We start from the raw sequence: 26768 nt of genomic DNA on the forward strand, positions 1-26768 counted from the left end.
AATGTTATATCAGATTATGATTACATAAAGAAAGAAATTTGGATAAATGTTCAAAAGACTATTTTGAAGTAAGGGGAGTAAAGGATGTAATTTGTTATTGCCATTATTTTTTCAGAACTAAACTTTTTATTCGTCTTCCACGAACCCTCTTTAAAACAGAAGATGATTTCCAGCATAAGAAACATGACTTGGGTAAGTAAGTTTTAATACTTAGTTGCAGGAAATTTTTCCTTTTTCAGAGAATTTTACTTTTTGTGTGTGTGTGTGTGTATATATTTAGTAATGTAATGTGTAGTATATATATGTATGGATGTGTGTGTGTGTGTGTGTGTATATGTATATTTAGTAATGTAAATAGGTGTGCTTGGCTAAGGATTCTTCTACAGTAAGTTTCTATCACTTGTTGGTGATAAATTTCATGATAAATGAACAGTATGTACTCCATTTGTTTTTTCAAATTTTATACATATTCAAAACAAGTTAAAATATGTACAAAAATTCTTTACACTATTAAGATCATAGTTGCACTTTAAGTTTAGAACACTCTTTGACAAGATAAGTTATTCTCCTAATCTTTTCTAAATTGTTAATTTAATATCTCAACCATTATGCCTTTCACTCTTACAACAGATAACTTTACATCTTCTAACTTTTCCTCATCCAAAATTTTCATTCATGTGGCTTTACTTTTACTTGTACTCTGTTTCCTCTTGTCTGATCATAGCTATTTGTCTTTCACTTAGGCCTTCTAGAAATTTCCATATCCTGTGACATCAATGAATTACAAACACAAAATAAATAAATTAATGATGCTAAATGGTGTTTTATATCTGACAATAATATTGTTATGAAATGTATTTAATTTCAAGTGCTTTCTTATTGTGTTTGGTTAACTGCACAAAAATATCTTCATTTACTTTTTATTTAGTACTTATTGTATCAACTTCTTATACTTTTTTTTTTTCTTGGTGAGGTCTCTAGGCTGATTCTTACACAGAAAAGAAAAAGGTGTCACTTTTAATGTGTTTAGGTAATATCTGATCAAATAGAATTCAAACTTGTTTATTGTCATCTGTGGAACTGTATATCACAGCCTTGAATAAGTATCTGTGCATTGATCAATGTTGACATCTTCAGATGTTCATTTTACAGTTTCCCACTAAATTTCTTGTTTTTTACAGCTTACAGTAAACAAGTTTAACTATTCAGAAATTCAATTGATAGCAGGTAGCAGTACTTTACCTAGCATTGTAAAGAGAATATGTTAGTTGCCTTAATCATTGTAGTATGCATGACATAGCAGATCATATTTAAATTTTTTAATTATAAAAAAAACTTAACCATAAAATCGTAGAATCTTGTGTATTTGTCTTTTTTTTTTCCCTTGATTTACTGTAAATTTAATGTTTACCATGCTATTGTACCTTACTTTTTATTCTAATACCAGTGTTTAAACTCCAATAATTTTGAATGATGAAATAAAATAGCTCAAATTTATTATGAATAGCTACAATAATTCAGGCCAAGTTCAGAGGTTATAGTCAGAAGAAGAAGTTTCTGCAGATGAAAACAGCAGGTAAAGAAAACTATTTTTCAACAATAAAAGAGTAAAAGTGTGAGATTTTAATGAGCTGTATGTGTTTTTGATCTTATTCAGATATATTCAGGAAAATAAGATTTATATGTTTGATTCTTCAGAATCCACTTAAGTACAACATGTATTCAGAAGCAAATCAATGTAAGTCTTCAAAATGTGATGTAAAGATGTTTACTTACTAGACCATACAAAGAGCATAATGTTATTAAATTCACTGTAAGTATAGTCACCATAGCTGCTTTTATTTGTATAGTGTTCTAACAGTTAAAAGTTAACAGAATTGTTTTAATGATTATCTGGTGTTAATTAACCTATACCCACTTTTTACTCCACCATACCCTTACTTCACGTATCTGTCATACATACATCTCCGTTCCAAGGCTACTCGTGGAAATTCTGTGGGTCTTTTGAAGGATAGCTTCTCCATTACACCTCTGTGTTGCCTCATTTGTAATACTTGTCTCTTACTTTTTGCATGTGGTTTTTTGTTCCTGGGATCTTCTGTTTCTCGATGTAACCTTATCCCAGGTTCATTTGCTACCCACTTATTTCAGGAAATTATATGTAGCCCTTTTGTGAATAATCTTTTTCCTGGTTTTTATTCCAAGATGTTTGTTATATCCATTCAGGCCTAATTTTCATTTGGACTGCTCTGTCTTGTACAGTTCATGAGGTTTTATCGTTTGGGGGATACTGTTTTCCATGGCCATGCTTTTATTGCCTTAGGTCATGCTCTTCTGTGGGCTCTAACAACCAATGAAATCTTCTTCAGGATTCTTTGTAGACTCTTATTACTCTTACTTGTACCATAATCAACAATCTGCATTGGTGGTTGAACAGGACCCACATGTTAGTGTATGTCCCACTTCCTCTTCCTTGTTTGGCTTTACATGTTTTCATAGATACTGTTTGCCAGGGATGGGTGGCCTGAATCAATCAACAGGAGGTTTCATGGTATTTGTTTGCAGCCATGTTCCTTGTTTCACCTTTCCCTTAAGACTTATTTCCTTCTCCTATTTGCCTGTGAACATTGGTGGTCTGATTTATGTCATCCTATACATCTTCTCCTTTATCTGGATCATTCTTTTCCCAAACCTCAGTGCTATGGAGGGTAGCTCCTTTTTTCACTGATTTCCCTTCTTTCCATTTACTACCTTTATCCTCAGCCTGATCTAGATATACTTCTATGTCCTGTATATATATTTTGATGTTATATTGTCCATGTGGTGTCCATCCATGATGCTCGTTTCTGCCTCTTTGTTACTTAGCAACCATCCTCTATTTGTGATCTTTCTCCTTTCATCCTCACCAATTGGATTCAGCTTTTGATTTGATTGACATGTTTCTCTCTTTCATTGTCGTCCCATACCTTGTTCCAAGTGTCTTCTTATCAAATTCACTATCTCACATTTTCCCTCATATCTTATCTTCATTGTCCACTGAAGAAACTCTTTCAATCAGGCTTGTGGACTACTATAATAAAAGTTGTCTCTCACTAGATGCATAGGATCACAGTTTCTTCCACTTTGGGCTGTTATCTTCTGCCTGCTACCATTGTTCAGAATTCCTGTGACTTTTCCTGGATATGTTATTTTTATTCTTTTTAAATTTTTCTGGGGGCTTATTTTTCTTTCCATGATAATTGTTCATTGTTTGTAAATTGGTCTGTTGCAAGTGGTGCCCGATCAGGTATTCTTTAATCTTTAGAATTTGTGCTGTTCATTCATGTCAACTTGCTTATTATGTTCCATCTCTATGCAGTGCACATGTTGAGATGGGGTGTTTCACAAGATGACTTGAAAGTTACCCTTGTGATAGAATTGCTTCATAAGTATGCCTGTTCTAGACTGTACCATCCATGGACTACATGGGTAAAGCAAGATGGGAGAGCTGCTTATCCCTGCCATGCTTTGTATTGAATAAATTGGTAGAATCTGCTTTTAAAAATAGGATTTCATGATTGCCCTTTGCACTGTCTGAAGTGTTAATGTTTCTCTGGACTCTCAATCCTCTTTTTTCTAGTGGAGTTTTGGTATCCTTACCACTTTCAAGTTCCAAGTTACTGAGGTGGTGGGCCATAGAGACATCCTCCTCAATGGTTTCATGAAATAAAAAAATCAGTACAAAAATATTATTTAGTGCAGAGTATGGCAGTGGTGTTCTGCTGGTGTAGATGACATAATGTCCTACACTATAAGTGTACAGAAACCAAAGAAGTGAGACTTCAAACTGCAATTTACCCTTAAAACTGAGATTCCTCATTCTACCCTCATGTGGATATTGGTTCACAGTGACCAGATTTTAAAATTAGAGTAGAACCAATCACATAAGTCCTCATACACGTAATAGGGATTGTCTATTTTTCTTCTTCAGTTATAATTCATCTGTGTCACAGTTAAGGTACCTGGAATTGTTACAATTCTTTCCCTTTTTCTCTCCCATGGTATATCTTATTTTGAAGATATTGTTGCACCTGGGTTGGTCCTGATCAGTTTCACTATTGAGGAAGTGGATTTTTCTATGTTGGACTCTTTTTTTTTTTTTTTTATCTTTAGATCCCTTTCAGTTTCTTGAACTTGAAATGAAGATAATATGATCCTCATTCTACCCCTCACGTGGATATCAGTTCCCAGCGACATGGGTTTTGGATACAGTTTACTTGCTGAGTATGGTCCATTGTTCCCTAGCCACTCTACACCTAGGAGCACTTCCATTATTTTTTCCAACACCACTTGGATGTGCTCCTCTGCTTCACTGCCCATATGTACCACACTTTTATCTGTTGGGCAAAGAGTATACTTGGTTGAGATTTGCAGTTTCCCACATCAGATCTTCAAACTTGACACCTTATCTCAGAGTTTGTCCTTTAGACACTTTTTAAGGATGCTTCTTTTACCCCCTTTCACTGGTCTTCCCTCCACTCAATGTGAGATTCTAGCTATTTATGTGAACAGTGGTAATGTACCATTCCAGAAGTTATAACTTTTCTGTGCTGAAAAAAAAATGTATTTCCCATAGGTACTTTTCACACTTCCCACCCTTCCTCCTAGGTGACAGTCTGACAGAATTGAATAGAGAGAGTCGCATGCACAGCAAAAGTGTGTTGCACACTCAATGGTCACATGGTAATTTGCATGAGAATTAGTAATTTCTGATGGAGAGGAGGCAGAAAGCTTGTGGCATGCTTGAAAGAACAATTTAGTATACAAAAGGTAGCACTGAATGAAAATAGTTATTTGTGTGAGAGGAGTTAATTATTTATTGGAAATACATTTTCAATATAGAAAAATTATAGCTTCCTTTACATAAGTAATATATCTAAAACCAAATTGTAATATTTATATCCTAACTGATATGGCTTGTGTTAGTAATGTCTATAAATTTGGGTTTTCAACTTCTATATAAATGTCACATACATACTAGTGTATTCCTCATGTGGCAAGACAAGATGTTTTATTTTATTAAGTTCATTCAGTGGTATATTATCAAGTAAATATTTTTCAGCAACTCTCATAGCATGCTATTGGCGAAGATATTCAGCCAAGAAGTTGCTTGAGAAAAGGCGATGGGCAGCTAAGGTAATTCGTAGGTAAGAAACATCATAGTTGGTTACCTAACTGATTAAGTTCATAATTGTGAGAGATGTTTCACAAATGACAGATTTGCACTGCAACTTTGATTTGTTGTTCCAATTTATAACTCAACATTAGCCAATAGAGTAGCAAGCTCTTACTGAAAAATGTTAGATGTGACATAAGAAATAATACAAGTATGTAACTTGTTCTTCAAAGAAATTAGACCTCATTGTGCCTAAGCTTTTCACTATATAAATTTTTAAAGTTAACATTTTCCAACAATACCCTAACTTACATAAAAATGTTTCAAGTTTCTCATATTGAACAATGGGTCTTTAGTGCTAACTTGTTCCTTTTTTTTTCTAACTACTTTTGGTAGAATACTGAAATTCTCATAAACACAAAGAACTTAGTGTTAATTTTAATAAAATATTTTACCTTTTAAAACTAACTGAGTTATAGTGCCAATTTTTACTTTTATTTTTCAAAATCTGATATTTGTTTCTTTTTTGAAATGTGAACATTTGGATCTCAAACAGTTTTTTAAAATCTGTATCAATGAATTATTTTGTGACCTTTTAACATTTTTCAACAATTACTGTAACTTGCATACACATTTTCAATTTCTCAAACTGAGTTGAGATAGCAAATTCTACATTTATTTTGTTATGGTTGTATTTACCATTCATTTATTACTCCTTTTGCAATTTAATTCAACTATATATTTTTAGTTATATTAAAGTCCAACTTATATTCTATCTAAAGCAAATTGGTTTTGAGTATGTATGCATTATAAAACTGACACAAGCTTCCTCTAGCAGTAGCAGACAGATATTACCCCTTTTGCAATGGGCTTACTTTACTATAATATACAGAAGTTAAGTATTTATACTATAACTTTTGATTCAGTAGTGTACCTTCACAAAATTTGGTAGAATTTCAGTAAAGATTGCAAGTTTTCTGTACATAAAAAGTCAGATATTTTAATGAAGTGTTTTTACTGAATATTTGTTTGTAAAAATGTTAAGTCATACCAGAGACTTGAAGAAAGTTTGTATAAATAAATCTTTATGTAAAAATGTTTGTGCACTTTGCTTCACAACATGCAATTCTCTCATTGATATAGTGGAAGTTACTGAACAACTAGTAAAATGTATTTATAAGAGCAGTTTTAAAGAGGCCACATGTGTTGGATTTACTGATTAATGATGTACACTTAACTTAATTGAATGATTATCTTAGTGATAAAATAAAAAATCATTTTATTAACCACTAAAATGGCATGTTCTGTTGGCTTTAAATATCCTGTGCATCACGAAGTGAAAGATTTACAAGTGGCCAACAAGTTATTGTACAGTGATCTAGATTATCTATCAGAATTACACAATGAACTAAGAAAATGCTCAAACAAGAGATTGTAAGATATATGATTATACCTGAATAATAAGTGCAAGGAAAATAACTGTCTTATTGAAGATGCAAGTATGTAATTTAATTTATAAAATAGCATGCATTGCTTCAAATAATCTACATTTTTGAAACATATCATACATTTTAAAGTTTGTGGAATTTTGAAGGACTGCTTGAATCAGTATAAAAAAAAAAAAAAAAAGGATCAGACATTGCAAACATAATTTGCTTTCCTTTGGTTGTCTCTTAAAGGTAAATATACAGCCAAAGTTTTCTTAGATTAAAAATTTAATATGGCATTATTGATTTTCAAATACAAACCAAGAAATAGTAAGGTATGGATGGACATTAAGATATAATCTAGTTTTTGATAAGCCAGTTTCTGAACTGTTTTGTTTTTATTATTAAAATTTCTAATGTGTGGTTTGTTTATTGTTTTATATGCAGATGTTTGTTAGTTAACTCTGTTTTTTCAGTGATGTTGCATAAATGAAACATTGGTGAGAGGAATAAAAGTTTCTGAAATTTGTGGTTATTCTTTTAAAGTCAATTACATCTAAATTACTCTACCATACAATTAAGTGTTTTTAAAGAATATAATATGTTTGTTATGCAAAGTATAAAATTAAAACAACAATTAAGTACAACTTTGCTGAATGTGTAACATTGACCATGGTATTCTCAACTCTGTAAAATAACCAAGAAGTCTAAAGGCACTGGCACAGTAGTTTAATTCCTCTTGTGTGTGCCTTTATTATTTTAATGTATAAAACTTTATAGCTATGCAAAAAGATCACTTTTCAGTCTTTTTTTTTTTACTTAAGTAATGTGTTTATTTGTTTTACAATCTATTTTCTGTGATTTAGCTTCATCAGAGGCTTTATTACAAGAAATGAAGCAGAAAATGAAGACAATAAGCATGTAAGTGAAAAAAAAATGTAAAGAAAGATACAGTTTAATAGAGATATACATTTTATTTCTTTGCTACAAAAATTTGGCTTCTGTTTTTACAAATTATAAAACTGGGAGTGGTAAATCATGGGAATAAACGAAAGGTAAGTTTAGGGCTTGAACTTAAATCTCAGCAATCTTAAATTACAAGTTACTTTGGAACACACTCTTTCACTGAGATTTTTTTTAAGTTGTTTGAATTTGCTTTGAAGCTATTGTCATTGATCTATTATGTAAAGTGTCAGTAAAGTAAAAGCAATTAAAGTTAAGGTAAGTTGTCTCGTATGAAATGTGTTATGCAACTACCATGGAATCAAGTCATCCAATAAGTAATGTCCTAAAATTTAATACAGAAAGTGCATCATCATTTCTGTCTTTGTATAAGGCTTTTATGACTAAAATGTGTTGTAGGATGTGTATAAAAATGTTCAGACAAATAAAAGAAACTAACCCAACTCCACTTTATCAGAACATTAATCAAATAAACCCTTATGAAGATGGATGTATCTGAGGAGCACATTAGACATATAAAACTTTATGAGTTTAAAAAAGGCAATAGTGCAGCAGAAACTACACAAAACATTCAAGGTGTTTATGGTGCAGAGTCTCTCAATGAAATAACATGGTGAAGGTGGTTTCGGAAGTTCAGATCAGGTGACTACAGCTTAAGTGATGTGCCACATTCAGGTCGTCCTGTTGAGTTTAATGATGACTTGCTGTTGGCTGCACTTGGTGAAGATTATGCTGTAACAATTGAAGAACTAGCACAAAAGCTTAATTCAACCCTTTCAACAGTTCACTGCCATCTGAAATAGATTGGAAAGGTGTCAAAACTTTGAAAATGGGTCTTCCATGATTTGACAGAAGCCAACCTTAGGGCAAAAGTGGACATTTGCACTTCTCTACACTCTTATGAATGTAATTCACCTTCTTTTGACAGGTTAGTGACTGGAGATGAAAAGTGGATATGTTATAAAAATGTTAAGCACCACAGACAATGGCTTAGTGCAGGTAAACTGGCTAAAGCACAGCCCAGAATGGACCTCCACCCTAGGAAAGTCTTCTTAAGCATTTGGTGGAATATTGTTGGTATGATCCACTTTTGAGTTGCTGCCACTCAATGTAATGATTACATCAGACTTCTGTTGTTAACAATTAGAGAGCTTGAATGTTGCACTGAAAGAAAAGAGGCCTGCTCTGATCAATCGTAAAGGTGTTGTGTTACACCAGGATAATGCATGGCCTTATATAGCAGGGATCACATCTGTAAAGACTGAAGGGTGAGAGTGGGAAAAACTTCCACATCATCCTTATTCTCCAGATCTTGCCCCACCTGATTATCATCTATTCCGATGTTTGCAGAACTATCTTGATGGAAAAGAGATTGGAACATATGAAGGTGTCAAAACTACTCTCTTTACATTCTTTTCCTCCAAACCCCAAGAATTTTATAGAAATGGCATTCAGAAGCTTGTGAATCATTGGTAGGAAATATTAATAATGGAACATACATTATTGATTAAATAATGTTACAATCGTTTAAAATTCTTTCTCTTTTTGTGAACTTAAAATTGGACATTACTTAAGGGATGACCTGATACTTTATCAAAAAAAAAAAGCCTTTATATATAATAAAGAGAATTATTTTGGCAAAAAAAAAAAGATGAAATGGTACAATGGGCTCTTCTTTTCAGGTGAGTGGCAACATTTTTGTTTGGAATACACTGTTTACTGTGTGAATGGATGAAAGATATGAAATTTAAGATCTAGTTATGGTCACTGTGATCCTGTGATGATGCAAAGTCATTGTGTGCTGCAATGCAACATTTTATATCATCAAATCATTGACATATGGAAATAAGCCATATTAAACAGCAAAAGTAGATTTACTCTGAAAGTAAAAGTAATGCCAAAAACTGTATTAAAGTAGCAATATACTGATATGTACGAAAAAAAGTGCCAAAGATTCAGTTATTGTCTGACCCTAAATTTTGTCTTGAGTGAGAGATCATAAAAAGCAGCTAATTTTATTTTGATTAATAAATCATATTAACTGAATTACTTAATCATGATGGTGATTGTTGGATTTATTACAAACTTTTAAGTTAGAAAATTATTTGATTGAAACAAAAATAAATTAAAATGCTAATATTTTGTGTTTACACAAAAAAATTAAAATTTCATATATTTTGCACTTCATATGGAATTTATACACAGTAGAGTATTAGGAAAGTTTGATCCTCATCATATAGAGATTTACTAATTAAAATACTGTTTACTACCTAATTGACTATTAAATACAGTTTTTGAGCTCATACCTTTTTTTGTGCATGCAGAAAGAAGTGATACATTTTAATTCATTATATATAGCATTAAGTTGCTTTTTTCTTGGTATCTGCACACATTGTACAAACAGTACAGCATACTCAATATCCACTGATTTCATAAAGGTCCTTCAGTTTATTGCCATCTGGTATCCCCAACTGACATAATTGAAGGCATGGGTGCAAAAGGTGTGTGAACAATTTAAGAACTATTCAACACACCTTATTCTCCTTACTTTATTTCTACCAACTCAGGTTTTTCTGCAAATATTTTTATCTTGTCAGTACTGGTAGGTTTTTATTTTTATTGCTATCCTTTCCTCATATATGACAGATACTCTTATTTTGACAGGTAACTGTGCTCTAATGCACCATTTATGGCACCATGAGCAAGTGTTGTTGTTTCTCAAAAATGCATCTGGTAATAATATAAAAGAAGTGTAAACACTGTGCATCATGTTCACATTGGTTCATAATATTTTTGTTGTTGTATTTTGAGTCCTGAACTAGTGCAGTCACACATCCGGCATGAAATTTCTTAATTATATGATTTTATATATTTAAAGGGGAGAAACTTGCTATTTAATAAACATAGACTGAAAGGATGCTTGAAATTACGAATGGGAGTCCTAAGACATTTCTCATAATTCCTCAAATGAACAAAGTTTTCCTCATCCTTGTTCATGTTGCTTGTTTTGCAGATTTTTTCAACTGCTCAGGAATACTGGTATAATCTGTAACTTCCCACACTCAGGTTAAAAGATAACTATCAGAGTTTTCCATTTTACATTCAAATGACTTACTTTTCTTAGAAAAGTGCTGATATAAAGGAAGTATTTCTACACTACTAGCTAGTTAAGGGAGTGATCATTACTCAGGTGTTTGTTGTTTTACAGTTTGTGCAGTGTGTGAAAGCTGAGTACTTACGCCGCCTTGCCCACAATTTGCCAAAAAGTATCCTTGACAAGTCATGGCCCCATGCTCCTGGATCTTGTCTTAAGGTAAGGTATTAAATTCTATAGAGCATTTTTATTGGTGGTATAATAACATTTTATTGTTTATATAATACACTAAACATTTTCCCACTCTACACTCTTATTGTGATAATTACTTAGATTTACTGTATTTATCAGTAATCTGCCAAATAAGTTTGTTTCATTTTCACATTGTTGACTAAATAGCACCTATTTGATGAACATATGTTGTTGATAATTAATCTTATCTTGTGTATTGTTTAAGTGAGTGTTTACTGAATCCAAAAATAATATCCACTTTTCTCCATTACATACAGAGTTTTCACAAAATATCCTACTTTCATTTACATAAGTGAACCATTTTAACTGAAATTGGATCACATTTTTATTATGCTTAAAAGGTTGACAATGACTGGCTAATGACTTCTTTAGACCAGTCACGATGTGAAAGCTTTATTGATCATTGTAAACACTCGAGAAATACACCACTAGTATATAAACAGTTAACAGGTCACATGATGTGTCATTTATGGATGGTATTTGTTTGTGCATTCACTTTAACTTTTTCTCATTTCAATATTATTTATTTATTGCTATGACAACAAGAGGTGTTTAACCCTCCCTCCCCAGTTATTCTTTATTGTGCATAACAGAAAGTTTTAGTGTCCTGGTTTCAAACTTTTATTAAAGTACATTTTGTTTGTTATACCAATTAGTATATATAGCATAAAGTCTTAAGTAGTAAACCATAGTTTAATAGTATACAAGTTTTATTTTCGTAATTATACAAGGCAGTATTAATAAAAATCCTGAATTTCCTTAAGTAACACATTTTCTCTAGGTATCATGTCTTTTCTATTTTTTTCATCATTGCCATTGCTCAAACAAACCATAATTTTTATAGCCTTCAATTTTGTTTGGTTATAGCGCTTTTAAAAACTAGAAAAATCAGACCCCTTCTGTCACATCTTCACTTCCAAGATTTGTTAATAGTTCTCTCTTACATTTAATTATAAATTACCTATAACCAATAGAAAGTCAAGGTTTTTGTCTATCAAATGATGCATAGCATAATATGCTCTGAACAGATCTGTCATTTTCACTTAGGGTACAAACTTCATTCCGTGAGAAAGTTAATGATTAACTTGGATGAATTTGCAATGGCTATTTTCACATAGTTAGAAAGCCAGAGAAATTTGAGAGCTAGGAGAAATTGTCTACTTTTGTATGTTATTCATTGAGGCTCTTTGGTGCATTTTTTTTAATTAAATAAAAATTCCTATTATAAAGAAAATTAGGCTTAAGTGTACTTGACAATTGACTGGGTAAGTACTTTATTTCTCATTTTTCATGTTTATCCTTTATTCCTTATTATAAATGTAACTAAAATGTAAAAATAGTTATACTTTTTAATTGATATTAGATTAGATAAAATAAATAATAATATAATAAAAATGTTTAATAAGACATGCATGCAAGCTACTTATGGGTAATTCAAAGGACAATAAAACAATAAATTTTAATTATAAACAGATGTATATTGTTATGAGCTTAAAGCTACTTAGGATAAATGAATTTAGTTTAATGTTAGAAAGGATAATTTTGTGGTTAGGAAGTGGTCAGTAAAATTGATTAATTCTGTTTTGAGATATGGTAGAGAAAATGAGTGAAATATAAAATTTTGCTGAAAACAAAATGCTTAAAATGTTTTTGAGTTTTTAGGTGTTACAAAGGAAATTTGAGATGAGGAAAAGTATTTTTAATCTCAACATGAAAATTATCTTGTACTCGGACGATTCAAAACAAACACTCAATATATTCATGGACAAATATTTGTTTTAGTTTGTTAAGAATATGATTTTTTGTCATGAAAAACTTATAACATTACCTGAAGTACTGCCAAATTTTGTGAGGATATATGCACTATATTGAAGTAAGAAGTATTAAGTCTAAAAATTTAAATGAAAATAACAAGGTCGCATAGTCAGTTCAAGGAAAATTGATTGAACCCATGTTGAGAGGGTTAAATGATCCAAATATTTGCTGTTATATTTATGGTAGATTTGTTGTAAAGAAACAAACCATTACAGAATTTGTCAAAAAAAACAAAACATATTACACATAATTGTGAATAAATCTTAAGGACCCTGACAAATCATAGGCTCCACACAAAGTTTGCACCATTTGTGTCAAAGAATTGAGACAATGGACTAAATTTAAAAAAGTGTTTGCCTTTTGGAATTCCAGTGGTCTGTTGTGAGCCTAGAAACAATGTAGATGACTGTTACTTTTGCTCATGTAATATGTAAAACTACAGCACTCGAAATAAAATAAAAAATTTCTTATCTAAGCTTACAGTCTGCAATAAGACTTGATGTACATGTACCTATTCCATTAAAGTCTCTTGATAGAGTGTCAGATGATTCTGAATCTAATGTGAATAGAAATTATGATATGGATAGTTTTCAGCCTGAAATATCTGGTGACCTATAACTTTTCACACAAGATGAGCTTAATGATTTAGGGACAGATTTGGACCTTTCAAAGGATTTTTCATTTATTTTGTGGTCCATACTTTGGGCTAAGAACTTACTTTCTCTAGGTACATCATTTTACTTGTACAGAAATTGTCAGAAAGAGTTTATACCATACATTTTTCAAGAAGGTTTATTGGTTTATTACAATATTGCTGAATTAATACCAATGCTAGGAGCTGTAGTCTCTGTACCAAGTGAGTGGGGATTGTTGATTAATTCCTCCAAAAGTAGTCTTAAAGTTGTTCTTTAAAATGGTAACATGTATGTATCTGTTCCTATTTCTCATTCAGTTCATTTGAAAGAAACATAAGAAGGTTAAATACAAAGAATATGGTTGGTTACTTTGGCCTTTGTATTTTTTGGGTCAACAATCCAGTTATACAAAATTTCCATTTTGTGTGTGTGAGTGAGACAGCAGAGCATGAAATTAGCACTAGATAAATAAGCAATGGCCATGCACAGTCATCCTTATACTAGGATCAAAAATCCTTATATATGAAAGTTTGAACACAAAGAAAGTTCTATTACCTCCACATAAAACTGGACTTGATGAAGCAGCTTGTTAGGGCCTTAGATAAAGATAGCGATTTTTTCAAGTATGTGTGTGGGCAATTCCCAGCTCTTTTAGAAGCAAAACTTAAAAAAGGGATTTTTATTAGGCCTCAGATTAGGAAATTAACTTTGGATGAAAAATTCAAAAGGAAAATGAGAAAATTTGAAAGAGAAGCTCGAATTGTCTTTAAATGTGTTATTGACAAACTTTTAGGAAACGACAAAGACCCAAATATCGTTGATAACATACTCAGTAATTTCAAAGAGTTAGGTTGTAATATGAGCTTCAAAATTCACTTCTTACACACACATATTGACTGTTTTCCTGAAAATATTGGTGCCATCTGTGAAGAGCAAGGGGAAAGATTTCATCAGGAAAATGGAGAAAAGGTATCAGGGAAGATGGGACATCAGCATGATGGCTGATTACTGCTGATCATTGAAGTGAGATGTTTCAGACACAATACATAGAAGTATCACAGCATGTAGTTTTGAGACTAAAAAAAATTCAGGATATTTGTTTGACATTGTTGTTCTTCACTTTATTTTTTGTTGACAAATATAACAGTAAAAAATTGTCCATTATGGTAAATCAAATGATAATTTAATCTAAGTAAGTTTTCTTTTTGTAAAAAATTCTTATGTGATATAAAAAAGGAATATTTTCAAAATCTGCATAGCTGAATTATATAAAATGTGTTATTAAAACCAAAACAACTTTTATGAAGTTTAAATTTTCAGACCTGTATTATTAGTTGAATGTTAAAGTTTATACATGTTTTTATTAGAAATATTTGAAAAGCAACAATAATAACTAAAAGTCATGGGCAACATAATGCTAATTTACAATATTATTATAAAGAATGAAATAAAACATTAGATTTAACAATTGTTGACAGCATAAAAATCTTTAGTGTCTAAGTGAGAATTAATAGATGATTGTTTTCCTTCTCAAGGCATCAGATCTATTACATGACATGCACAAGAAGTGGCTGGTCAGAAAATATTGCAAGTCCATTTCTGCCGAACGAAAAGATCAGGTGAAGCAAAAAAATAAATAAATAATATACTGAATATTACTCTCAAAATGTCTTGATTTTATGTATACTTCAGTATTGAACTACTATTAAAATATGTTCTGATAACATACAATAGTTAGAGACAAGGGACCTACTTGTCTATTTGGTTGTCATATCCATTAAACTAAACTTAAACAATTAAAACTGAACTGAGCTCATAGCCAGCTAGTGTTTATCATTCATGTACTCATTAAGCCTTCACTTATTCATTGTTTCCACCACAACTGAAGGCAATCCATTCGAAAAGCCAGTTACCTTGTTAAAAAATAAAACTGTCTTAATTTAAGATGATTCCTACCCTGCCAGAAATTAATATTTGTGCCCCATTGTCTTACATTCTCACTATTAAGTATGAAAAAAAAATTATATGTCAACACTCAATTCCCTTAACAATCTTAAAAACCTCAATCAGATCCCTCTAACTTTTCGTTTTTCAATAGAAAACAGTATCAGAGATCTTAAACTCTCCTCCTTTGGCCTAACCAGTGACATATGCACTGAAATTATAATCTCTTTAGATTCTTATTCAATATTTCTGTAGTTACAATTTAAAATCCTGTTTGTCCTACCACTAGCAACAGCACAATGCTTGGATGGCTCAAGAGACTGATCAACCATCACATAAAGATTCTTTTCTTCTATAGCACTGTGGTTATTCACAATGAAATTATAAGCATAATTCAAATTATGATAATCCACATGCATTTATTATAGTTAAAACCTACTTGTCATATTTATCTGCCTGACTCACTTAATGATCTAAATTGTTTTATAAAGTAACACCATGCTCCCCATCAGCAGCAACACCCAAGACCTAAATATCATCAGCTAATTTAAGTAATTCATTGGTTATTGCTTTATCTGCGATATTGACATAAAGCACAATGACAAAAAATTCAGAGATTGAGCCCTGAGATACCCTACTTATGACAATAATACAGTTTAGCTGAATTCCATTTATAGCAGTCTTCGGCTTTCTTACATACAGCTACATTTTTTGTCTAATTAACTAACTTACATCCCATATATATATATAGATAATTTTTTCACAAACCTTTTATGTGGTACCTTATTAAATGTTTCTGAAAATCTAGGTACATCAATTCTGCACCCTTACCCTCATCTATATAAACTGTAACCATTTCAAAGAATGGCAAAACATTTGTAGGCAAGATTTTTCCTCAGTGAACTTTGTTGACTATCCAATAAAATTCTAAACTTTAAGTTACTTTGTAAAGCATTTTTTATTATATTTGCCAGGCATTTCCTACAACTAATGTAAGGTTAATCAGCCTATAATTATTGGGATAATTTTCAACACTTCTCTTTTCACTTTCAATCCTCTGACACACACTTATTGTTCAAGCACTTACAAAAATAGTAGTTGTTAACAAATTCAATCCTTAGCCTCCTTCAAAACACTTGGAAAATTATTATGTGGCCCAGGAGTCTTATTATTCTGTAAACTTTCCTAATTTTTTTCTTGACAAGCTCATAATTAATGTGGTCATCTTTTCTGATTTTGTCTTTTCCATCTAACAGCTGTTTAGGATAAGGAATGTTGTTTAAATCTTTATTAGTAAAAACTGAGAGAAAAACAGGGTCTAATAATCCTAAATTTTCTCTACCGTGAATGTGTTTACAGAACTACTTGCTGTTAAGTTTCCCATTTTCAGCCAACCACTTTTCATACATCTGTCTTATGTCCTAATTTCCTGTTTGACCAACTCTCCTGATCATATGTAATCTTCTAAATCTTCCATCATACCAGTCAATTTTAATTTTGATGTTCTGAAGTTCCTGTTTTTTACTTAAATATTCTTTAATATGGTAGGCTTTCATTTTTATATTGAATAACATTGTTTTTTTAGGATAATTGACATTTTAAAATAAGGTTTATATTACCACACCTTGTTTTTGAAATTATAGTTAAATGTGTTTAATCTCATCTTACAGTTCGACCAAAAGGTTGTGGCACATGATCTCTTCAAAAACAAGAAGCAAAGTTACCCTAAAAGTGTTGCAATGCCATTTGTTGAAAACAGGCTGAGTAAGTTGTATAGAAGTTTTAGTTAGTAGACTGTGATTCATCTTAAAGATTTTAACAGATCTTACATGTCTGTTAGTGCTTGATTGGATGTTATATTTATACCATGCTCTTCATATCTAGTAAACTAAAATGTTTACAAAAAAAAACCAGGTGGATGAAGTTAATTATGATATTCTCAGCTGAGAAATAACTTAATTGGTGTTCTAACAATCTGAAATAGATTGCAATAAACTTAAAGAACATAAACTTGCAATGGAAAAACAAAATTTCAAACTTTACATGTATCAAAGTTATTTGAAAGTAATATTCATAGAATGACAAATTATATAAGCCAGCAATAATATTTAATTTTATCTAGATTTTGCACCCTGTTAATGAAGTGGTCTCTGTTTAAGTTCATTGTTCCTCAACTGAGCAAAAATTCAAGCAATACAACTTAAAAATCATATTAAGAGCTTAAAGGTCATAAACTGTGATAGAATTATATTTGAGTGTTTTCCTGTTTTATCTCTAGTATTTTAATATTGTAAGTGGTAGCATAACAAAAATGTGTGACTGTTGAAATATATAACATTGTTTAAATAAAGAAATTGAAATAATACTTTTCAGCACCTGAACAAAATTCTCTTAAATCAAGTGCATTTGACAAAACAACCAAACCAGAGGATGAAAAGACTTTGGTGAGAACTATTATACATAGGAACTTAATTGTAATCTCTCTCAGTATTTATTTGTATAACTTTGAGGGCAAAACAAAACTAAATTGTGTAGTCTAATTGTAGTATGAAATTAATACTGTGTATCTCACTAATGGCATATCCCCCATTGGAGAAATCTACCCACCAGCAGCCCAACATCTAACCTAAGATAATGTTTTTCCTATGTAATTCCCACCTTCAGTCCTAGAAATGCCACTGTCTTACTCTTCTATAATGTATATATTTTGTAGCTACAAAGCACTTGAATTTATTTAAAATTCTTAATTTGTAACATACTAAATTTGGTTGTTAAGACCATATGTTTAACTTAGACTTGCATGTTACTTTGTGTAGCTGGTCTGGTCAACAGACTAATTTATTTTTTCTTGTGATAGTTGTATTTTGTTTTTTATCTTGTGTATGTAGGACTGCCTGATAACATTACATGGAACAGAGATACTTCTAGATTTTGGCAATCCTATTTGTAGTTGATCACTTGTAGAGAAAACGTGTATCATAAAGGCAATTTCAAAGCTTTTAGGAAAATTAATATATGTTTAGAAAGAGCTATTAAATGCTGTGTTTTCATGTAGGTTTTTATTGTGCATATGCTGATCTTGCATTTACATATTTTGAGTTTAAGTTAATTTAGTTTTATTCTACTTTCAGTGATGTCGAGAAACCCACTTGTTGAGAAATTTATATGCAAAAACGGCTCGTTTGGGTTGAGAAAATATTTTACAAAGAAGAGCGAACAATGTTTCGACCTTCTTCGGTCATCGTCAGGTTCTTAAAGAAAGAGGTAACTGACCGGAAGCTGACCACATGGTTGAAAGGGGTTGTGTAACTGAGTGTCGGAATGTAGAGGGCGGTGTTAGATGTTTGAATATATAATTTTATTTATTTTATTATATTAATATAGGTATAAAGGCGTTCCTTTATATTGGTTTATTTTGGGTTTAAGTTGTTGTATAAGTAAGGCTTCTTTAATTTTGCGTTTGTTTATGTTTGTTTCTTTATTTAGTATTTGAGTGTTTTCTATGGTTATGTTGTGTTTATTTGACTTGCAGTGTTTGAAAACATGTGAAGGTGACTTTTTATGTTCTTTGAATCTGGTTTCCATTTTTCTACTTGTTTCTCAATATAGAAGTTGTGGCAGTTATCACATTGTATTTTGTAAATAATGTTGGTGTGGTGTTTGTCAGTGTAGTTTTTACATAGTATAGACCTTAGTTTTGTGCCTGGTTTTTGAATAAATTTGGTACTAACTGGAATGTCATATTTTGTTACTAATTTTGCCAAATGTTGGTTATTTGTTTGCTGATGTCAGGAATATATGGTATACAGCAGTATATGGTTTCATGATTTTTGATTCGTGAGATATATTTACTTTAGTTGGTTGATTTTGCTTTCTGTCTAGGTGTGTGCATAATGTTTTCTACGGTTTGTGGGAAACTTATTGATCTTGATGAAGTATTGTTTTATTTTGTCTAATTCATCGTTAATTTTATCTGGTGAGCATAGTTTTATGGCTGTGTTTATTTGGTTTCTTAGTATGTTGAGTTTTTGTTTTGTTTCATGTGCTGAGTCCCAAGGAATGTATAGTCCAGTATGGGTGATTTTTCGGTGGATTTCTGTTTTGAATTGTGTGTCGGTTCTTGTAATTTTGAGGTTAAGAAATGATATTTGATTGCTTTCTTCCTGTTCACATGTGAAGTTAATGTTGGGATGTATAGAGTTAATGTGATTGAAAAAATTTAGTATGTGTTCTGTAGATTTGAATCCCGCAACCGTGTTATCTACATATCTGTACCAGTATAGTGGTGGATGTAACGCACACACCTAGACAGAAAGCAAAATCAACCAACTAAAGTAAATATATCTCACAAATCAAAAAATCAAGAAACCATATACTGCTGTATACCATATATTCCTGACATCAGCAAACAAATAACCAACATTTGGCAAAAATTAGTAACAAAATATGACATTCCAGTTAATACCAAATTTATTCAAAAACCAAGCACAAAACTGAGGTCTATACTATGTAAAAACTACACTGACAAACACCACACCAACATTATTTATAAAATACAATGTGATAACTGCCACGACTTCTATATTGGAGAAACAAGTAGAAAAATGGAAACCAGATTCAAAGAACATAAAAAGTCACCTTCACATGTTTTCGAACACTGCAAGTCAAATAAACACAACATAACCATAGAAAATACTCAAATACTAAATAAAGAAACAAACATAAACAAACGCAAAATTAAAGAAGCCTTACTTATACAACAACTTAAACCCAAAATAAACCAATATAAAGAAACACCTTTATACCTATATTAATATAATAAAATAAATAAAATTATATATTCAAACATCTAACACTGCCCTCTACTTCCCGACACTCAGTTACACAACCCCTTTCAACCATGTGGTCAGCTTCCGGTCAGTTACCTCTTTCTTTGTGAACCTGACGATGACCGAAGAAGGTCGAAACGTTGTTCGCTCTTCTTTGTAAAATATTTTCTCAACCCAAACGAGCCGTTTTTGCATATAAATTTATTCTACTTTGATTTCTTTTCAGTCAGAAAATGTAATACAGTTTTGTAATGTGAAATAAATAGTAGCTAGTTGTGTTTGTCAAACTGATTTGTTTGTGTTTTTTCAAAAATTTCAAACCTCTTGTTATGTTATGATAATTTACCTGTATACCATTATTAATCTAATCCATCAATAAACTAAACTCATTTTTCATACAACTCCAATTCACAATTCACTTAACTGATAAAAGGATAATTGTAACTCAAACTTTTCTTTTCAGGTACAGGAGTATAAGATAGGACTGATGTTATTTTCTAATACTAGACTTATATTAATTCAAGTCAAATTCTAAATCATGTGAATCCATGAAAGCTCTCATTCTACAATGGAAGTTAATATTTTACAAACACTAAATTGGTAGTCCAATAACAATGAAAAAAAAGTACAGTTAGGTATTCCATCTGATATAATGAATTATTGTTAGCTAATTTTTAAATTCCAAATTTTAGCTCTCTTGGCAGTATATGTTTGTAGTGATATGTAAACAGTTGTAAGAAAGAACTACTGCTCAAGTTCTGTTCATTTGAGTTATTGTGTTTGTTTCAGTACTGCACACCAGTTACAAAGTTTGATCGTCATGGGTACAAGGCTCGTGGAAGAATCCTTGTTTTGACCAACAGAGCCATCTATCTCTTAGACGATAAAGATTGCAAATTAAAACATCGACTAAACTACCAAAACTTAATGGGTAAGAAGTTTGGTCAAATCCAGTTTTCCTTTGGAAACAGAAATAAATTATTGAGTAAACCAAGAAAATGTTTAAATGAATAAATAAGTTATTCATCATGATCACCTGAAGTATATTGATATTAGTATTATTAACTTGAGATGTAATTTTATAGCTATGTTGAATATACAGTTACTGACTGGTTGTATAAAGCTTTTGTCACTGTTGCTATTTTCTTCTTTACTATGTAAAAGTTAAAAATAAGAATTTTCTTTTTCATATTTAATACTTTTTCCTTTTACAATGAAACAAGAAAGTAGAGATTAAGCCATCTCATTGTTATTTTCAAATTAATGGAATTTTTTATTGCTAATATTAAAAATGTATTACTTTTCCTTTAAGTACCACCCTGAAAAACACTTTCCAGTTGTCTTTTTGTGTGATGAGTTACTCTTGTCACCAGTATCAAAGGGAATTTAATCTGTTGAATATTTCATTCTCAAGAAGTCTTTATGATATTACCTCCTATTTCATAGGTTTGTCTGTAAGTGGCCTAACAGATGGTATACTAGTGCTGAGGATATGCAAGGAGCTAAAAAAGGACAAGGTTGGGTAGACAGGCTTTCTTTTCATACTTTCTCTTTGTTTCTTATTATTGGTACAATTTTTAAATAGCATGTTATATTAAAATATACTTCATGTCTGATATAACAGAAATTGTTTTAAAAATAAGAAAAAAAGTGTTGAATGTTTTGTCAGAAGATTTATTAAATACTTTGTAGCCTTTATCAACATACTATAAATCAAAATACATTAGTTAAGTATTTGTTATGTATATATTGTAAGGGTTAATTTACATGATCTGCATATAAATACTGTGTGATAACATAATTAAATTTTTAAAGCCAAGTGTGTTTATTAAGCAAATATAGTAATAGAATGAAAACTTCAATGGATGCCTTGTTGTGTAAACGTTCTATAAGTGAGCTTAGTATTTTAATTATATAAGGCTAAGAAAATATATGTATTTGAATTCATTTGACTGTTGCATGATGGGCACAGCACAGATTGCCCACTAGGTAGCTCTACACATTTGACTGTTTCAGGATGTCTGTTGAGTAACTCAATCTGTTAACTAAACTTCTAAAGATCCTCTTCTTACACAGGAAGGTTTATCAAATATTTCTATTTTTATTTGTTGATTGTGAGAAAATCTGGACTTTTTAGCCAGATTCTCTTTTTTTTATTGCATTTAAAGTGTTTGGGAAAAAATATAAAGGTAAGATTTTATTTTGAGTTACTGAGGTCTCCAAGTTAAAATGTATATTTTATGTAAAGAATATTAAATACTTGTTAATTTGAAGTAAACTACTTATTTGATGTTATTTTGCATTATTTTTATTAGTACTTGCAATAACTGTCACTTGTTTATATTTTTAGGTAATGGATTTTTCAGTGTTTTTGAAACTACTAGCACTGTTATTTTAATTTAACCTGTCCTGTATCAACCATAAAACAGTTAGTAGTTGTTACCTCCTGTCATAATGTTTATTTTGCTAATGTAACCATATTTCCCTTTCCATTAGTAATTTAAAAGGTGATTGAAAACATGTAGATGTTAGCTACAAAAATCTTTTTTCTTGTTAACAATGAAATCAGAAAGTGAAGTGCATTTTGTCATTCAAAATTTTCCGTTAGAAAGTGTGTAACCTGCTACTAACTAAACAAAAAAACAACAAACCTTAAAAGCCTAATATTGTAGTTAAGGGTTTTATATAAATATTTTTAGCATTTTAAAATCATCACTAAGAATTTGTATAACTATCAAGTTATAACCAAGCAAAATATTTTGAAAATGCACAATATGATTTGATCACTTTGTTGTTGTTTCCTCTTTAGCAAAGTCTCCATATCATTATTAAAATTGTTTATATACTGTTTTATGAATAGAATATTGTGAGTTTATCAAAGGGATTAGTACAACTTAATAAAAGGTATTGTTCATTTGAGAAATTATTTTAAAAAATTGTATTAAATGTTACCTTGTGATATTGTATATCAGATATATGTATATATAATAATAAGTGTCCCAGTAACTGTAAACCCATTAGTCTTCCTCAGTGGTGGGAAAAGTTTTGGAAAGTCTGATAAAAGATGCTTTGCAGAGCCATTTAACAAAGTTTAGAACTTTACTGGATAGTCAACATGTTTTACTAAGGGAAAATCTCTGAAAAGTTTACTGCTTATGTCGATTATGATAAGAGTGTAGATTCAGTGTATCTAGATTATCAGAAAGCATTTGACAAGGTTCCACATAAAAGGCTTGTAAAAAACAAATATATTTATAGGTGTAAGGAATAACTTAGCAAATATAGATGAGTAGCTGGATGGAAAAAGTAGAGGGTTGTTATAAATGGAGTTCAATCAAACTTCATTACTGTTTCTAGTGGTATACCTTAGGGCTTAGTCTGAGGACCTTCACTCTTTTTAGTTTATATTAATGACATAAGTAAAGGAATATTCAAAAATTACTTAAATTTGCAGATATTAAAGTCTTGGGTCTTGCTAGCTGTGAAGAGGATGCTGCTGATTTACAAAAAGATTTAGATAATTTAGTGAGTTTGGTAAATAATTATAGAAACTGAAAGATAATAAATTGAGTTATCATAATTTGAATTATAAGTATAATTTAAGTGTGAATAACCTTAACACTGTCACTAATAAAATGGATCTTGGTGTAATGGTTGATCAGTCCTTAAACCATCAAAACCTTGTGCTGTTGCTAAAGGTGGGGAAAATAGGATTTTCAGTTGTGTCTACAAAAATATTGAATATGAGTCTAAAGAGGTTATAATTTCATTGTATAGGTCACTGTTTAGGCCACATTTGGAGTATTGTGTTAAGTCTTAACTGAGTTTAAGGGGAATCTTGATAATAATATAAATGAAAGGGACTGGCTATTATTTTTTTCCAATTTATTTATTTAATATATTTAGTTTAGAGGTTGAGACATCAGAGAGGGACTGATAAGTTCCTTGTTGTCTGAAAGCATTATATTTTATAGCCAATGACCATTTCAGCAAGATTGTGCTTATGGCTTTAAATGATTAGAGCAACTTATTTTCCCATGCAAGTTTATGTATATTCTGTTCTGCAAAAAAGAAATACACATGAAGATGTAAGTTGACCCTTATCTTGTTGATAAAATCACTAAGATTTTGTTGTTGTTCCAGGGTGACTTAATTCTAGATTGTAGGAACTTGCTGACAGAAGTTATTGTAAAAATCGTTATAGCTAGCAAGAACAAGTCTCTGGTAAAGGTAGAGGAATCAGGGTGGTAAGTTAATTATTAAGGCTAATTACATTATTCATTGTACTTTTCAGTATAGCTAAAAATTATTATTTGTGCTTTATAGATAGATATATTCTTCCTAAGGTAAGTACCCTAATTATATTGCAATAAAGCATCACGTGTATTGGAATCTTACAATATGCTGTTCTTGAAAAAAGCTTCTTTCTTTCTTCATTTGTAATTTAATCCAAATGCTTCTTTCAGACATCAGTAATTCTTGATTATTCTTTTAAAATTCAAGCAATAAATAAATATGCAACAAAAACATCAACAAGATTCACATATGGACATGAATAAGAAAATGCTGTAATAACATACTTTTTCACCTTTCTTATTAATATATTTTACTGGTTTTATAGTTTCAAAGGCCCATTTTTTGGGAAATAGTTTTACTGAGAATCTTTAACCAAAAAACATACTAATTCTGCTTCTCAACTAAGCATAAACAACCTAAATTAAATACATATACTTTCCAAATCTACAAACATAGAACACAGTTCATGTATAAATTAAGCACATTACTAATTTTTAAAAAGTAAATAAAATTATCCAATATACATATTCTTTTAAATTAAATTCATTGTTTTTCTTATTACAGTAAAACCTTTCTAAGGTGGAATCTCACAAGACCAAGTAAAATTTCTGGCTTAAGCAGGTTTTCCGGCTTAAACAGTGAACATACTTATCCTTAATTATATATAATTTTTGAGACGAACGTTATACTTGCTTGACTCAAGGGAAGTAAAATGCTTGTGAATAAAGTTATTATACTGTTTGTGCTATATTTAAATAGAATAAGAACAAAAATAGACATTCAAATATACATAGGTACACAAAATCTTAATCAAATTTATTTGAAGAAAGTGTCCAATTTCAACTGTTTTGTTTTTTTTAATGGGCTTTCTCATGCGGTTAAAAGAAAACACTAGTTCTATGGTCTTTTCATGAAGTTCATTTTCCCCCTTCATTTTTACATACAGTTTGATAGCGTTAATGTAACTTAACACTTGCAATGAAGTAGGAATTTCTATTTCCTCACTATCTTTTCAATTTTGTTCATCTTCTGAATCTCTCACACTGTTACCATCTTGCGATTGTGTTATAGATTTTAAATCAATTTATCGGTTTCTGTTAAAACATTCTTGTCAACGTTCACCAAACTTTCTGCTTTCACAGAATCATCTGCATCAATCTTCTTAGAGTTTGGATTTTACTATAATCATTATAACAAACAACTTCTCCACAATCTCCACCATTATCAAGAATAAATCCACAGTTTTGAAAGCATTTTATTAAGCATTCATCTTTTACACATTTGATTGAATGACTTAAAAATGCAATTGCATCTAACACATCAATTTTCATGCTCATTTCAGGTGCTTTCTTTCAGTTGTCCATATTTACAATAGCATGCTAAAACATGCTGAAGCATCAATTTTCTGTATTTCAGTTTTATACACTGTATAATTTCATTATCTAGTGGCTGTAGAACTGATGTTGTACCTGGAGGTAGAAAGACTAAACGAACATTTGAAAGTTGAACTTTTGGATGACAAGTTGCATTATCTGGGAAAAGTAGAATATTCCTATTTTCTTGTTCCCTAATCCTAAATTCAGTAAAAGATTACATGCATGTTTGGTAGCTTTTACAAAAAAAAAATTTAAAAAAAATTAGGGTATTTAGTAAATTTTCCCTAAATTTTAAAATTAGGGAAGATAGGAATTTATTTTTTTGTGAGAAGTATTTAAGGAATAGAATTCTGCACTTGAAAGACAAACATTTCTACAAATCATGAATCTAATTTAACTCCAAAAATAATGACAGCAGTAAAAAGAACAGAATATATTTAACCAGTACTTGCTGTAACAAAATGTCTGAGAATTTATTAATATTTAAACAAATTATTAATTAAACGAGAATTTATTAATATTTAAACAAATTATTAATTAAACAAGAATTTATTAATATTTAATCAAAAATATTTTTCCACCTTAGGTTTAATGCTACATGAGGTAGGTGAAAGATAGTTTTCCATCCATGTTACTCAGGTTCTGCATATAGAGGGCCTTTTGTACGAGATATCTTAAGATAATGCTGCAATTCTTTGATATTTCCAGCTTGTACAAGTTTCTGCCCTATGCAGTTTTCAGCTTAGACAGGTTTTACTGTATAATAATTAAAATGCAATTTGTTTTTCCTATAATTTCATACTTTTTCTTTTCTGTAAGTCTTAGTAACTGTTTTCACAGTTCCTATTGGCTATATACACACCCACATATATATTGATATTTAATCTCCACTAGCCCAATAACAGCAAGAACACATTAATTCTGGGAAAATAAATTACACAAGACAACTCATAATTACAGGTCAAGAGACATCCATTTGCTG

The 26768-nt window shown here is 30.7% G+C and overlaps 1 protein-coding gene across 2 annotated transcripts in view; it reads left to right on the forward strand.

The window, feature by feature from the left end:
* Positions 1 to 26768, forward strand: part of LOC143240301 (unconventional myosin-Ic-like) — a 110018-nt gene that overhangs the window by 66499 nt on the left and 16751 nt on the right. For both annotated transcript variants that reach the window (XM_076482524.1, XM_076482523.1), the window contains exons 20-30: positions 116 to 192; positions 1508 to 1576; positions 5102 to 5186; positions 7449 to 7503; positions 10754 to 10858; positions 14877 to 14960; positions 16956 to 17049; positions 17659 to 17729; positions 20904 to 21045; positions 21561 to 21631; positions 24258 to 24361. In XM_076482524.1, coding sequence (XP_076338639.1) covers positions 116 to 192; positions 1508 to 1576; positions 5102 to 5186; positions 7449 to 7503; positions 10754 to 10858; positions 14877 to 14960; positions 16956 to 17049; positions 17659 to 17729; positions 20904 to 21045; positions 21561 to 21631; positions 24258 to 24361 — 957 coding nt within the window. The remainder of the gene's footprint in view (positions 1 to 115; positions 193 to 1507; positions 1577 to 5101; positions 5187 to 7448; positions 7504 to 10753; positions 10859 to 14876; positions 14961 to 16955; positions 17050 to 17658; positions 17730 to 20903; positions 21046 to 21560; positions 21632 to 24257; positions 24362 to 26768) is intronic.

The sequence above is a fragment of the Tachypleus tridentatus genome, chromosome 13, assembly GCF_004210375.1.
Source record: "Tachypleus tridentatus isolate NWPU-2018 chromosome 13, ASM421037v1, whole genome shotgun sequence".
NCBI classification, from domain to species: Eukaryota; Metazoa; Arthropoda; class Merostomata; order Xiphosura; family Limulidae; genus Tachypleus; species Tachypleus tridentatus.